Source organism: Coccinella septempunctata, chromosome 9 (assembly GCF_907165205.1).
Source record: "Coccinella septempunctata chromosome 9, icCocSept1.1, whole genome shotgun sequence".
NCBI classification, from domain to species: domain Eukaryota; kingdom Metazoa; phylum Arthropoda; class Insecta; order Coleoptera; family Coccinellidae; genus Coccinella; species Coccinella septempunctata.
In genome coordinates this window covers 14060922-14075840 of record NC_058197.1, presented here as the reverse complement: position 1 = coordinate 14075840, position 14919 = coordinate 14060922, and the positions used below count along the sequence as shown (strand labels likewise).

General features: G+C 35.8%; 4 protein-coding genes across 8 annotated transcripts; 2 read left to right on the top strand and 2 right to left on the bottom strand.

The window, feature by feature from the left end:
- The first annotated feature begins 18 nt into the window (after positions 1-18).
- LOC123320518 (cytochrome b-c1 complex subunit 6, mitochondrial) lies at positions 19-952 on the top strand. 2 transcript variants are annotated; one of them, XM_044907865.1, is made up of 3 exons: positions 19-159; positions 524-654; positions 709-952. In XM_044907865.1, the coding sequence occupies exons 2-3, from the start codon at positions 550-552 to the stop codon at positions 880-882; spliced, it is 279 nt and encodes a 92-aa protein (XP_044763800.1). In that variant the 5' UTR covers positions 19-159; positions 524-549; the 3' UTR covers positions 883-952. The 2 variants fall into 2 exon arrangements, with proteins under 2 accessions (XP_044763800.1, XP_044763799.1); XM_044907864.1 differs by lacking the exon at positions 19-159 and having other exon boundaries at positions 470-654.
- A 56-nt stretch (positions 953-1008) lies between these two features.
- Positions 1009-1856, bottom strand: LOC123320517 (mediator of RNA polymerase II transcription subunit 21). The gene is made up of 3 exons (XM_044907862.1): positions 1664-1856; positions 1394-1609; positions 1009-1310 (listed from the first exon to the last, which is right to left on the bottom strand). Exons 1-3 carry the CDS (start codon positions 1703-1705, stop codon positions 1131-1133), a joined length of 438 nt encoding a protein of 145 aa, XP_044763797.1. The 5' UTR covers positions 1706-1856; the 3' UTR covers positions 1009-1130.
- Positions 1857-2031: 175 nt separating this feature from the next.
- LOC123320512 (WASH complex subunit 2) lies at positions 2032-9046 on the top strand. The gene is made up of 14 exons (XM_044907853.1): positions 2032-2383; positions 2451-2636; positions 2690-2835; positions 2891-3059; positions 3529-3672; positions 3751-3880; positions 3934-4056; positions 4176-4252; positions 4309-4482; positions 4537-6089; positions 6258-6913; positions 7485-7792; positions 7852-8710; positions 8769-9046. The coding sequence occupies exons 1-14, from the start codon at positions 2258-2260 to the stop codon at positions 8873-8875; spliced, it is 4758 nt and encodes a 1585-aa protein (XP_044763788.1). The 5' UTR covers positions 2032-2257; the 3' UTR covers positions 8876-9046.
- Positions 9047-9102: 56 nt separating this feature from the next.
- Positions 9103-14763, bottom strand: LOC123320514 (vacuole membrane protein 1). Of its 4 annotated transcripts, XM_044907857.1 has the most exons (8): positions 14603-14714; positions 14099-14308; positions 11685-11926; positions 11477-11622; positions 11280-11415; positions 11072-11221; positions 10354-10513; positions 9103-10286 (listed from the first exon to the last, which is right to left on the bottom strand). In XM_044907857.1, exons 2-8 carry the CDS (start codon positions 14291-14293, stop codon positions 9858-9860), a joined length of 1458 nt encoding a protein of 485 aa, XP_044763792.1. In that variant the 5' UTR covers positions 14294-14308; positions 14603-14714; the 3' UTR covers positions 9103-9857. The 4 variants fall into 4 exon arrangements, with proteins under 4 accessions (XP_044763792.1, XP_044763795.1, XP_044763793.1 ...); XM_044907860.1 differs by lacking the exon at positions 14099-14308 and having other exon boundaries at positions 14603-14763; XM_044907858.1 differs by lacking the exons at positions 14099-14308; positions 14603-14714 and adding an exon at positions 12594-12965.
- Between the last annotated feature and the right edge of the window lie 156 nt (positions 14764-14919).

Here is a 14919-nt window from a genome sequence, read left to right as displayed (position 1 = left end):
TTTACTAGCAAAAGCAAACCAACAAATCACAAATCTTCTTTCTCATTTTGTGGACATCAATTAACTCCACTTGACAGCTCTGTCAAGTGATCAAAACGAAATCAAGAACCATTTCAAAACAAAAAACCTCAACCATATGAAAACAAGCGGATTAATTTTGTGAGCAATAAATTTATTATTCTACTTATATTCTAGTTAAATCGTAGATAGAGTTAAATCAATCTGGATCTGGTTTAAAATTGTTAGGTTAGAAAAAACATAGAAATTTCAGTTCACCAATAAATTATTTTTGAACATTTTTGAAACAAAACAAAACAATTATTACATCGGATTTTAATATTTCTTAGAATTTATTTTCCTGAGAATTATTTCTTTCGAATAAGAAATGGCCTTTCATTTCACAACAGATTCCAATCTGTCAATTTTTTATTGTATATTTCTATGGCACTAAATAGTCTAAATACACCATAGAATCTATGAAATACGCTTTTGACATTTAACAAAAATTTTCTGATTACGCAAGTATCTAGTCGAAAATTACGAACAAAAATGGTTTTCGAAAACTTTTTCTCGAGGTTCACCAAGTCCCTCACCGTAAAGGCACAGGAGGAAGCTGAAGAAGAGGATGTTGTTGATCCACAAGAAGTTTTGAGAGTAAGTTCCTATTTGACCTAACCTAAGATTCAATTAATATTTAAAATTTTCTAGGCCGAATGCAGAGAAACGGAGCACTGTAAACATTTGGCCGACATATTACAGCAATGTACTGATAGAGTAAATTCAAAGACACACACTACAGAAACTTGCGCTGAAGAACTTTTCGATCTGCTTCATGCTATTGATCACTGTGTCACACCAAAGTTATTCGGTCAGCTGAAGTGAAATTAATTAAGTGAATCGCGATTAGTAGATTATGTATAAAAGTCAATAAATATGTTCAAATAAAACTGAAGAAAAGTTTTTCCTTGTCCCTATAAATATAAGAGGTGTCGCAATAAATGTATCAAATTTACCAAATAGTTTACTTACTAAATATAACAAATTTTTACTTTTCTCATAATTCAATGAATTGAGTAATGAAGAAATATTTACATTTTGATGATATTTACATAGAAAAACTGAGTATTTTTCTAATTCTCATTGAAATTACTTGCAGCTTTTGCCAAGTGCTGCATATCAAGTTGAGCTTGGGCAATTTCACTTAGAGCTCCTTGTATATGCTCCAATAAATTTTGGCCCCTCCTAACAACAGCTTCAAGTTTTTCTGCTGCATCTTGATTCTCTAATTCTAAGGAACGTAAAGCTTGCAACTGAAAATAAAGGAAATGACAGAAGATCACAAATGATCGTCAGTTGAATTTCTAGTTCTACTATTCTTCATTCACAAGAATACCTGTAATTCTGTGGAATTCTCTTCACTTGGTAATGATTCAATTAGAGTATCAATATCCTTAGCACATCTGGCAATAAGAGTTGTGAATAATTGTACATAATCTTCTTGTGACTGCTGTTGTGGAGTCTGCGAACCAGTTCTGTCAAAATTTGGAAACTTGCTAGGTGGTGCAAACTGCTGTAAAACTCCGATACTGTTGCAAAAGTGTTCTGCTTGCTGGAAAAAATATTATTGAGGTTCTTACTGTTTAATCAAATAAACATATTCCACCTGATTGATGCAATCTTGCAGTTGTGTTAAACGATCTGCCATTATTTTTATTTATATGTAGTAGTTCCCTCAAATATATTCTTCCGTTTCAGAAAGAATTGAGAAATTTCTGGATTTTAACTTTTAATAAAATTTTAACTGAAAATATCAACATTCACCACAGATAACAGAGTAGAACATTAACCTAACTTCTGATCATAGATTCATCCAAAGTTTTTTGATTTATCTTTTAAAGGAAGCTTGCTTTTTTACAGGTGCAAATACCTTCATTTTATACTGGAAATTGAGAAATATAACTATATCAATATTCCCGAAGTGGAAATTTCCGTTTTTCAATCAACTAAGAAAATTTCAAGTTTGACAGTAGGTCAATACGAAATAGTTCAAAAATGAGTTCGAATTAACCCCAAATTGCCAAATAAACAGCTGTCAAGTTTGTTTTTGTTAGAATTTTTTGTATTTCCCCCGATTTTATTCCCAATATTTTTAATCGGTTAGGAATTAATAGGAAACATTAACGCTGTATGTATAAAACAAGGCTGTGCTCCATTAATATGACAGTAAAACTTTGGAAGAATATTGTAAAACGATAAAATGTCCAAAGAAAGTGGAAAAGATTGGGAGAGACCCTGGACAACTGAAGAAATTGTTGAACATGCTGATGATTGGAATTTAGCATGTGATGCAGCTCTCTTGAATACTTTGAAAGCATTTGCTGATGTAAGTTATATGTACTTCGCAAAGCAAAGGATATTGACCTTTACAAACCTGAATTTATTTTTCATAGAAAATATTGAAAAAAGCAGAGGATGTGAACGAAAAAATAGAGAAGCTCAATGAGAATTTGAGTAAAATTCATCTACAAGTTGATTTATCTAGGAATGAATTCAGTAGTCTAAGAAACACCCAGTTCGTGGAATGTAGAGTGTATGATGATGATGAAACACTTTTTCTGGAAAAATCAAAAGATGAAGTAAAGCATTGCATTTGCGTATTGCTATTTCTCTCCTACTGTTATTATTTCAGGAGAAAAAGAATAACGTGCCTGAAGAAGAAACCGTTGAAGATTTCAGGGAAGCCGTAGCTTTAGGCTTGGAAATTTTAGATGAATATTATGATAAAGTAAAAGTAACAGTTAGTGACAGTGAAGGGGAAGATGAGGACGAACCAAGGTTGGTTGAAGAATCTTGAATAATTTATACCTCAAAATCAGACTCTTCTTTTTAGCTATGTATATAGAAGAAAAGATCCCTATATTAATAGGCGACTTCCATTTGTGATCGGTTCAGAGGAGTGGCATAAAAAGTGGCATGTAGGATTAGAAGAAACAGATAGTGAGAATGAACAGTCTTCTGAGAAACTCAGTGAGTCAGAAAGTGAAGACAATGTTTCAGAAGTGAGTTTTTTTCGTTATGTTCTATTAATTGATAAAATATATAGATATGTTTTATCAAATAGACACTGAATCTACCTGAAAAGGTAGTCAGCTGAAAATGCTAATATTGACATGAATTTATAGATTGTGAAAGAAGAACAAACATGTTAATTTCAATCTATTTTATTTTGGTATGCTCAAATAAGCATCTGGAGCTAAATTAATTAATTTATTATCTTCTTGATCATAATTACTCATAATGAATAATTCACAATGAAATTAGATCTACTTTTCTTTATTAGCAATTATGTACCACACCTTTTCCATTATTTAATAGGTAATATTTGGATCTCTTTACTCCCATTTTAAATCCTCCAGAGACCCAACCTACTTTACTAATTCACTGTCTGTACAATCTTTGTGGTGTCAAATGTGTTGTTTCATTTCTAATACAACGGAATTTTGTTTCAATCTATTCAATGTGTCTCAGAAAAAAGATCACTCAGACGTGAGTTCGGAGCTGTCCCATTTTTCCGGTTTGAACAGTTCCAAAGTGCAACCCTTGCAAGTGCCAAGGAACACACAACAGGATCTTCAGGCATCTGCAAGTGGATCAGATGTTTCGGCAGAACCTGTGAGTATTCCTTCATCAAATTTTCTCTTTTGATTATGAATTTAGGATTGCAACCATCAAAGTCGGTTTGTGTTTTAGGTGCCGAAAACTTTGAGTTTTGCAGAACAGTTGGCCGCAAAGTTGGGAAGTGTAATAAAAGAAAAGGACGACTCCCTGAAGGAACCTGAAATCAATAGGCGTCCCATCCAGAAGCAACCCAGTGATTATGGTAATTGGTACGATTTCAGTGTGTATCAAGGCTTTATTGAAATTTTTTTGTAGGTGCCTTATTTTCTAACGAACCACCTCCTTTGGACGATGTGAAAACGCAGGAATCTCGTGGTATATTTTCAGATGGAAAAGATTTATTCGATGATGAAGATGAGGATGACTTGTGGAAGCCAGGTTAATAAACTATTTTCTAATCAGAATTTGTGGGATTTTTATATTTTCAGGCAAAGTTGTGAATTTTTCTCGTGATAAAATGTCTCAATGTTAATTAATACTGAATACTTCTATTCTAGGGGACAATAAAATTGCTTCAACCAAAACAATTTCAACCAGTGATCTTAAACAAGCCATATTTAGAGAGCCAGAACAGGTAGATATTGTTCAAGTAAAATTCAAATTTACAATTGAAAACAAATCATTTTTCAGGGCAAAGGACTCTTCGACGATGATAGTGACGATGACATATTTGCATCAACCAAAAACCGCTCGGCAAACCAACAGATCAAACAACCGTACCTTCAGTCCAACAAACCGTTGGTACCGGTTTTCAACGAGGAACCACCTTTGTTCGACGAAGAACCGAATGTCAAAGAAAAAAAGGTAATTTTTGGTGGAAATAGAACGTGTAGATGGTAATCAACCCAACAATTTCAGAAACCAACCGGCGGAGTCTCATTATTCGGAGAATCTGATATCTTTCAAGGTCCGGCCATTGGAAAAATATTGAAACAGAGGAGAGTGAGTTCATCCGAGGATGAAGACGAACCAAAGCTCAACCAAAAAGAGAAGAAGCCATCTATCAGTAAAGATATTACTGATGAAGATGCCCTTCGAAACAAAAATACTTCAAAACAAACCATATCTTCGGTGCCTCAAAGTGCAGGACCAGAAAAGAGGAAAAGTCTTTTCGACGATGATATTTTTAGCGACGATTTATTTACGAGCGTTGAGAAAAAAAATTCAACAGGTTTATTCGAAAAGAATGTACTATTTTCCGATGATGAAAACAATGAGTCATTTTTGCCAAGGGCAGGTTCCACAAGTGCATCGGAAAGGGGTATTGAAACAGATAAACCTAAGAATCTTCAGAGTAATATCGTCCAATCTCCTGACGATACCGATTACAGTTTCAAGAAAAATTCTAAAAGTAATATCACTACTTTGTTCGATGATTTAGAGGACGATAATGATGACATTTTCATGGCCAAAGAAGATAAAAATATCGGAATAACAAATACTAAAAAAAGTGAAAGAAAAGTTGAAGAAGACAAAAAGGTAAAAACAGCGGGTCTATTTGATGATTTAGATGATGAAGACGATCTGTTCTCGGGACTTTCGAAGAAAAACGATGATGTGAAAACCAAGAAATCTACGAGTTTCCTGTTTGATGACAATGAAGACGACGATTTCGACATATTCCAGTCAAAGGACAACAAGAATGACTCGGGACGTGTGAAAAAAGAGAATACAACTAATGAAAGTAGAAATACTGAAAGTAAGGTAAAGGATCTCGCTGATAAAAGTCCTAAACCTAATTTGAGTCTTTTCGATGATGACTCGGACGACATGGATGACTTATTCTCACAAATCTCGAGGAAAGATGCAAAAACCTCTGAGAATACTGAAAAAACGTCAATTATTACTGAATCCTCTCAAACAAGTCTGAAAGAGAAAACTGAAATATTGAAAGATGACTCCCCGGCTCAAGATGAAACATCCGAGAATTTGAGGAAACCTTCAACTTCAAATGAGCCATCTATCTATAGTGATCCTATGGAAAACTCTCCTGTTACTTCGGAAACTCAAAATCTCGAAAACTCAATGAAAAATGGTGATCCATCGATAAAAAATAAAAGCGAAACGACTAAAGCCGATGATGACAATAAAGGTGCAATAAAAAAAGAGAAATTGGATGAAGAAAGTGGACATACGAAAATTCCAGAGATATCCATCGTTGAGGATACCAAAACCACCGAAAAAAATATGGTCGCAAAATGTAACGAATCTGACAAATACAAGAGTTCATCCGGTGTATTGAATGTCGAGTTCATGGATTCTATACCGCCGCCTGATGATGACTGGGATACTTATTCGGACAACGCTTTCGACGACATGGAGCAAATCAACGATGGGTTACAGAGTAAAGCTTCCAGTTTGTTCGATAACGAACCGCCATCTTTATTTTTTGAGGATCCCATCAACGAGAGGTATTTATCATTTCTTTACTCAATTATTCCACATTTCAAACGTATTTTTAAAGTTCTTCTTGTAAAATTCTAAAAAGTTTTTGAAACAGTGTCTAAAATGCGTATGAATTCAATTTATTTGGGTCTACATTGAGTTCTGAAAGTTTTAAAACGAAATTGACATTTCAGTTTACCTTCTATCAAGTCCAAACCTCAAAAAGTACCATCGGATATATTCAATAGTGGTGATAAAGAAGAAGAACAAAATGTTCCAAATACAAACGCAAATAACGATATAAATGCAAATTCTGAGGAAAATGAATTTTTATCTATTCCTTCGGCCACTCATGAAGTCCTAAATGAAAAAAATCCATCAGTTGCACCTACATCGAGCTTAGAAAACATAGCAACAATTTCTAGCGACACTGAAAGGCTTGAAAGGGAATATTCGGAAAACCAACATTTGGAAAATGATAAAAACGGAAATAAAATAAAATCTAAACCACCCATTGCCAGAAGGAAACCGTCTACCAATAAAAATATCGAAAAAACTGAGTCCTTATTTGATGATGACCTAGATGTAGATCAGATTGATTTCTTGTTTCCCAAAGTGAAAAGTACGAATGATAAAGACGACAATTCCGAGATAAGTGAAGATATTATCAGTGGAGATAAAAGTTGTAAAAAGAGCGTATCTTTTGATAGTTCAGAGGAGAATCGAATTGAAACTGACGAACCAGGTGTTGGATCAGAGAGTGAAGACGATATGCAAAAGAACATACTGAAGATAACTGAAAAATTGCAACAGATTTCTAATAAACAGGAAGAAAGGACAAAACCTATTGGTAAGCGAATAATTATAGTGTTGATTGTCAAAACTCACGTTTATATTGCTTATATTATTCCTCAAACAGCCTTGGGGAAGTGAAGACTTGTTCAAGAATCCTTATTTAAAAATTTGTTTTGTCAAATGCGAAATTCCTAAAACATTCACATTGTAATATGGAACAAAATTATCCACCAATCTAATCAGGACTTAATAACTCTTGAGTTCTTATCTTATCTTATTAATTTCAAGCAGATCGATAACATATTATTAAAGAGTAACCCAAATTGTAATACACTGCTCAACAATTCGCTTATAAATTTCTTTTCATTCAGTTTTTTTCCCGTATGCAAACCTGGAATTTCCGATATTTTCGATAAAAAATTTTTCTATGAAACAACTTCTTTGAGAAAAGAACAATATCAACTAAACATTCTCTGGCATCTGATAAAAATAAACAAGTTGACGCAAATATTCCTGAAGTAAATTGATGCAAGGCTGTGATCCCTATCAGTTGTTGAGCAGTGTAGTATAATATCATATCTAACAAGTGATTCATGAATGTCATTGAATAATACACTATTTTTCAGCTGTCCCTGGCAAGCTATCCCATAACCTAAATATAAACGTCGGAGCACTTCTTCCCGGTTCAGCCCTACCAAAAAGAGAAAAGGTTCAATCTCCCGACCAGAATGAAAAGTTATCCAAATCTCTACCGGCTTCGAGGTTCAATCTGAACGAAGAGCTTTCAGCAAAACCCCATGTACCAACGAAGCCTATCACCATCGTAAGAGGTTCAAGCCAGGAGGCACCTTCGACTAAGGAACATCGTAATTTGGAAAAATCCGTCAGTTTCGATGGAGGAACGGACATCGAAGTTTTGCAAAGTATCACTAAGGTAGGTTGAGGATTCGAAATTGAGATTTAGAAACTGAAAAAAAAAATATCCCATTGCAGGATAGGCCGAGAATACCGGTCAAGAGAAGACCGTCATCCAGAAGAGCCAGACAGAAATCCCTGAGAGATTCCATGTCTGACTTCAGACTGGATGATCCGATTCCCGATGAAACATCCGAAAGTGATAAACGGGAGTCAGTTGAAGAACAAAAAACCCTAGACGTACAGACATCAGTCGATTCCTCAGATAAAAATGAGAAAGACAGCAAAAACGTAATCGAAATTTTCAGTGATATAGAAAATTCGGAGGATTTATTCAAAAGTATAGAAAAAGAGGTTAAAAGCGTGAACAAAGCAAATATAATCAGTACAAAGAGTAAAGAACCAAAACATGAAAAGGAAGAAACAAAGAAGTTATCCGACAGTTTATTCCAAGATGATGAAGATGATCTTTTTGAGAGTATCTTAACGAAGGAAAAACATAGAAGTGAAATAAGCAAAGAAAAAGAAAAAGTCTCCCACGACGAAACAAAATCGATATTCACAGATAGCTCGAAGGAAAAAGACGAGGAACATCTGGGAAAAATCGATAAAGAACCTGAAAAAAAACCTAAAACGATAGATAACCTGTTCGACTCGTCGGACGATGACGATATTTTCAAAAGTACAAAAGTTTCCATCATTGGAAGAACCGTGGAAGGTGGCACCTCTTCCAAACCACGAACAGAAAAATCTGTACCCGATAAACTGTTCGATTTTTCCGATGATGAAGATTTTTTGGAAAATTGCACGAGACGAAAGGAAGACGATGAAACTAAAAAGACCAACGTTAAACATCAGAACGATCTGTTATTTGACGATACAGATAATGATGATATTTTTGGTACGAATAGCAGTACGAAAAACGAAACCAAACAAGGTAAGAGACGATATTCATAAAATTAATGAATGAGTCGATTTTTTTTTATTTTTCGCAGATGTGAAACCTTCTGTGATCAACAAGAAACCTCCAAAGTCGACTAGTTTACGTAAGTTGGAAAATATCGAGGGGGTGGAAGACCCTCTGTCCGCACTGTTGAAATGATCCCGAATTGTTTATATTATTTGTTATGTTTTATCTATCATAAGAATAATGATTATTACTCACGATTTAATACATTTATTCCAAATCTTTATATATCCAATTGCGAATTATTGAAAATCTGTTCCTATTTGTACCTAAATACTGGAATATAATAAAAATATTTTTATCATTGATCCTTTTTTATTCACTTTATCGGTTTATCGAATAAGGTTCCATAAAAAATTCGATATTTACAAATGTTTATTCACTAGTCCTTCATACAAAAAATTGAACTATAAATTTGAATAATTCCTAAACAATCCACTTTAAAACCCAGAGTAATGAAATAATATAGGAAAAACCTCTGAATATGTAAAAAATCACAGTGCATTCTTAAAACAGAATATGAGGAAATGGATGAATTCTATCACTAGGAACCAGCTAGTCCCAAAGGTTTTACCATCCGGGATTCACTTTTCAATCTAGATAACTATGACTGAATATTGATCTACATGAATAAATAAACGTACACCACGTAATCGTTGGAATTACGTTGATTGCAATCCGAAACTGGGATAAAAAACGAATCAAACCCTGACGATGACCGATTGCTGATATACAATGCTGAAATCAATTTGGGAATGTTAAAATCTACCATCGACACATCCCTATCTTACATTGGCAGTCGAATGATCACGCATTGCACAATTCGAAACTATCAGAAAACTCCTAGCTAATATTTTGTATGAATCCATTAATAACTCAACTCTTTGCCGTTATCGAGAAAAAATAGACTGTATCACTCGACGAGAACTGAATTTACACCGAAAAGAAATGTACTCGACATTCCTGCAGACAGCAACACCTTCAATGTTGCACCACGAAAGATGGCAAGGATTCCACTAAAACAAAATGATCCACTGGACTAGAACGCCAAAAATGAAACAGTTTTACCGCTTCTAATTATCGGAGAACCGTCTCTCCTCAAAAAATCATCGTCTGGCTAATCCTTAGAAACCTTGTCCGACTTCTTTTTCGATATCCTCTTGTGGTAACTCTGGGCCAGGGAATTCAGGATCGAAACGACGAAATACAGCACCATGGCCATAACGAAGACCTCGAAACAGGTACTCAGGATGTTTCTTCCGCCCGAAGCCTCGGTTCCCGCCCCTTTCTGGTGCAGCTTCGTCTTCTGGCCGTCCAGGAAGGCCTTGAAAGGTACCTGGAGCATTTCCCCGACCACCGGGATCACCTTGAGCCAGCCCAGGGCCATGTTGATCAGGGTCTCGTCGAAGGCGATTATGACGAACAACTTCTGGATGTGCATCTTGATGAAGGCCTTGCCGATCAAGGTGGCGCCGAAGAACGTCCAGAAAGGCACTAGGAAGTGGCCGCAGGTGATGCCGGCCAGGTCGAACAGGGGATTCGGTATCTAAAATTAAAAAAAAAAAAAAACGATTCAATTTCGAAGATTTTTCGATGAAACTTCGTAAACTTACACTGGCGCATGCGAGGATACCGAAAAAGCCAACTTTTTTCACTAAATCCTCAACGAAAAGTTTCCCCTTTTGTATAACGGTCAATTCTTGGTTTTCCTCGGCTTTCTTCTGCAGTTCCTCGAATTCCTTGAGATCGTCATCCTCATCGTCAGGATCAATCCTTCAGAAAACACTTTATATTCTTGATAACAGTCATTTTCAATGCATATCAATTATGTACAACCGCTTCAAGAATTATTGGCCTTGAAAGTCCAGATGTGGGTGAAAAAGATGGATAATGATTTAGTTTCAATCATGGACACGAACAATATAATATAAATATAACCTAAAAGAGTATTGGAACTGAAAAAATAGGGCACTCTTAATGAATTGTCAAAATCGTTTGTTGCTGTTGGTTACCATGGGAGAGACAAAGCGTTTCTTAGAAACCGGCCTATTCCACGGTAACCAATGGCAACCAACAATTTTGACAATTCATTAAGAGCGCCCTAGATGTCTTAAGAGTGCCCTATACCCAAATTCAGACCAAATGATTCAGCACTAGGAATAGATACAATTGAAGAGTGAATACTTGAAAAAACTCTGATCAGGGTTATTCCCAATACAAACCTGAGTTCTGCAACTCAAAACCTTCCTTAACTGGCTGTTACCAACATAATTTTGATTTTCCAGAGGCAATAATTTTTGAAGCGGTTGTATCAAAACTTTTTTCACTTACCCGGAAAGCCGAGCTGCTCTTGCCATGAAATAAGGGGGCAGCTCCCCGAGGGCAGTACCGGCCCCCCAGCACATGGCTTCTAACCTAACTTTGGCCATGATGGTGAATATGGAAACGTGGGAAGACGAGTCGTCGGTGGGACATATGATGCTACAAATTTCGGTCATATAAATTTCGGATCATCGATCAGAACACTAAAATAGCTTACTCGTCAGGATAAGGGGGCTCTGGGAAGTCGACGGAGTTACATTCGTAGGCCGCGAGCGTGACCCTTGCTATGTGGGGGCCCAAATATAGGAGAAAAGTGTGCAGGCCCGTTCCTAGACCTACCGAAGACAATACACCTGAAAAAAAGGGAAGCTTTCGTGAATTTGAAACATTTCGGTATCGAGGTTCAGAACTTACCTAATCCTATCCAATACAAACACCACAACACTTTTTTATTTGCTGCTTGAACCAACGACTGGTGGGGTCCATTTGTGTTCATCAATATGCTTATGAAAAGGGTTGAGATCATCAATAAAACGAGTAATCTTTTATTGTGTAATAACCTGAGGAGAAGATCACTCTTAGCATCATAAAATTATTTCTGTCAATTGAAATCTATACGAACCTTCTTCCATAAGTAGTTAAAAGGATCAAACATTCCCTAATACAATATTCTATAGTTAAAATTGGCCTCTTCCACAGCACTATACCCTTTCTATATTCAATCTCCTTTTGCTTGTTCAGTCTTTCTGTTTCACTGGAATTTTTCGTCTCCAGTTGTTTGTCACTACCATTTGTCGTTGGGGGCACTTCTTTCACGTCTTTCCTCTTCACCGAAGCAGACATTTTGTAACCCAGTCTTTCTATCTGAAAAAAGGATAATTTATTGGAGTGTGCATTATATATGAATACTGAGAACGTCAGGGACAAATCCACAATTCATGCCACACGGAATAAGAACACAATGCAGCCAAAAACTGAAAATCAAGAAAAACTCGAAGTTTTATTTCAATTTCGATCGAGGCCCAATGAATCCAATTCAAAGACTCAGCTACATCATCTTCATTTGATACGTGGTAGACTTCCTTTTTTGCCTTCTTGGTGAAGTTGGAATTTAGCTCATAAAGGGGCTACAAAAGACAGGATTGGTCTCAGAGACATCACTGGTGATCCAGCCCAGTTACTCCAATAATCATCATAAGGAGAAATTCTCTTCGGTGCTCCAAATACTCATAATATTTAGAAAAATGAGAAGGCAATTTGATTGCTCAACTTCGGAGATCTTCACAGTGTCCAATGCAAAGTAGACACTACAGGAAAACTGTTGACAACACTTATACAAGAGAGAAGAAAAGATATATAGCAACACTGACACAATCTTCCAGGCTAAAGATCATCACACAGGGCAGTGTTTCCAGCTCATCAAAATCCAACAAACTCAAGTATCACAGTACCCCATCAAGTCGTAGTAGACTGGCACACATGTATCTCAAAGTTCACTCCTGGATTCCCCCCAAAAATACTATCGACATACCTCAATTGGGGCATCACCACCAACTATATCCAGCTCTGAATCTCCAACTTCGATCACGCAATGGTCTCCCATCGAGGTTTGCATTAGAATCACGACGAACGATAACCAAACAGCGGCATTGTTTTTTTTTGGCGCACTTACGATTTGGTTTAGAATTTATTCCACGATAAACAACTGTCCCTTTCGCAAGATCGAGCGAAGTCAGAGGTCGACAGTAAATTAAATTTAGACGCTGTACGGGACATGCCGAATAGATTAGCTGTAATTTTTTTTCGATTAGGCAGATTTCCTCAAAAATTCGGATTTGTGCGGGGATGTTAAGTCAGTCTGACAAAGGCCTATTTGGCGTGTTTATCAGTGTCAACCATACGTTGTTTATTGTCATGAACGATAATGGGGTTTATTATAAGAAGAGAAAGTGATTATCTAATCTAACATATGATAGTAATATGAGGATACTCTCAATATCAAGCGCATCTCAACCAGATGAGATATCCCCGAATCTCACGCACTTCTAAGTGAAAATATATAAGAAATGGGTGCTACTGGAATATACAGAGTGTAAATGAAAAGAAAAATTCAAGGGGTGATTCCTTGTCAAAGAATAGTGTCGGTCTCTCACATGACTAACGTTATTTAGCTGACACAAAAGCATCTGGAATTAAGTTTACCTTCTTATCTAACTCAAAATCAGTAACCAATTAAAGATGTTAGGAGTGGATTGGAGTAAAAACTTACTAGTCAGCAGGGAAAACTCTTATCTAGTGAATGATAACTCGAGAGATTAGAAAAGCATTAATTTTTTCAATTACCTGTACAATGCTACAGTGATTTTAAAACCGGCAGTAAAATTTCAAAACAATGGTAGGATATCAATTTCCGAAACATCCATTTTTATTTGCTGACCTAACACAGAAGATTAACTGAGAATTGTTAGTGGTTTTGGACATATAAATATACCATTTACGAATGTTATCTCTAATGGAGAAATTTGAACACTTTAATGTTATATAAGTAGAAAATTCACGGAAAGAAAGTGCTTTCAAAATCGAGAGACAATTTTTGGGCAGAAAATAACATAATCATGTTGATAATGAGTGTTACAAAAAAGAACCTTGTACAGAACGAATAGCTTCACCTGAACTTTCATGTAGGAAACAAACCGTCAGTTAAATGTAATGTTCTCAAGATACCTTTGTGGAATAATTGGCATAGAAAATACACTAATCAATTTAATACCTCCCTAACGAATAATGCTTACCAGCACTGGTTCAGTATACATACATATAAAAAATCATTCGGCACAATCATTCACCGGATTTTTCCTTACCTGTAAATCAGCCTACTCAATTTATGAGATACAAAGTATGAAAACAGTCAACATCAAAACGGTTTATTACATTAGAACACCCTTTTTCTAAAACTACTGACACCTAAAGCAAAAAGGATGCAAAAATAACAACGAACACAAAAAAAGATTCAAACTCTGACCATCCAAAACATACCAGTTCTAGTTTATTGCCGCTTGTCTTGCGACCTCTCCGTCTACATTCAGATTTCAATTTTTTTTTCGTCATGGACTTAAGCTCCTTCGTTGTTTTAGTCTGATTTTTGTGTACTGGATTTGTATGATGGTTAGTGAGATTGGCAACTGGTATCGAACTAGCGGAATTTTGAGATCGAGCGTTCTTTCCAGCCATATCAATCGATAAAACCTTACATAAATTAAATTGAATAGATGTTAGTTCAGCTTGATGTGATGCTTCTGGATTAGTCGACTTCCAACCATGCAGCGTTTTTCCCGAATGAAAAACTAGGTTGGGCAGCTATCGTAAACATACAAAGCATTGAGTGGAGATGGTATTCAATTCAGAATCTCATTTAAGAATTGAATCGTATAGAAATTGAGGCGTCTAACCTAGGAACATCTCAATATAGAAAGAAATCTCGATGTGTAAGCTTATGTAAGCAATTAAAACTCTTCAAAATGCATGTTTCAGGGTACTCACCTTATGGGACAATGTTCAATCAGAGTTTCAACGATAGGACCACATCACCTTATTGCTTTACGTCAATTAAAAAATAGAAACTTGTGATCACTCAGTACACGTTAATTACAAGTGGAAAATCCGGGAAATCTGTCAAATCTGACAATTAATGACATTCAAGTCAATGAGAAGGGATGTGTTCAATAACATGGAAATAGATCTATGGCATTGGATGTGTTCATGTTTTCGCGACAAATCCACCTAGACTAGTTTAATTTTGTTCATTTTTACCTCCAAAACCATTTGAAATATTCCTGAAAACCTGAAATGCTTTTTAC

Bases quoted from the DNA above. Each gene is read 5' to 3' on its own strand.
- LOC123320518 (XM_044907865.1), top strand. From the start codon at position 550: ATGGTTTTCGAAAACTTTTTCTCGAGGTTCACCAAGTCCCTCACCGTA. The intron at 655-708 runs GTAAGTTCCTAT...AAAATTTTCTAG, and splicing joins ATCCACAAGAAGTTTTGAGA to GCCGAATGCAGAGAAACGGA.
- LOC123320512 (XM_044907853.1), top strand. From the start codon at position 2,258: ATGTCCAAAGAAAGTGGAAAAGATTGGGAGAGACCCTGGACAACTGAA. The intron at 2,836-2,890 runs GTTGGTTGAAGA...TCTTCTTTTTAG, and splicing joins GAAGATGAGGACGAACCAAG to CTATGTATATAGAAGAAAAG. The intron at 3,673-3,750 runs GTGAGTATTCCT...TTTGTGTTTTAG, and splicing joins CAGATGTTTCGGCAGAACCT to GTGCCGAAAACTTTGAGTTT.
- LOC123320514 (XM_044907857.1), bottom strand. From the start codon at position 14,293: ATGGCTGGAAAGAACGCTCGATCTCAAAATTCCGCTAGTTCGATACCA. The intron at 11,623-11,684 runs GTTCGTATAGAT...TCTTCTCCTCAG, and splicing joins TTAACTACTTATGGAAGAAG to GTTATTACACAATAAAAGAT. The intron at 10,514-11,071 runs GTAAGTGAAAAA...TGTTTTCTGAAG, and splicing joins AGAGCAGCTCGGCTTTCCGG to GATTGATCCTGACGATGAGG.
- LOC123320517 (XM_044907862.1), bottom strand. From the start codon at position 1,705: ATGGCAGATCGTTTAACACAACTGCAAGATTGCATCAATCAG. The intron at 1,610-1,663 runs GTGGAATATGTT...TATTTTTTCCAG, and splicing joins TGCAAGATTGCATCAATCAG to CAAGCAGAACACTTTTGCAA. The intron at 1,311-1,393 runs GTATTCTTGTGA...CTTTATTTTCAG, and splicing joins AGAATTCCACAGAATTACAG to TTGCAAGCTTTACGTTCCTT.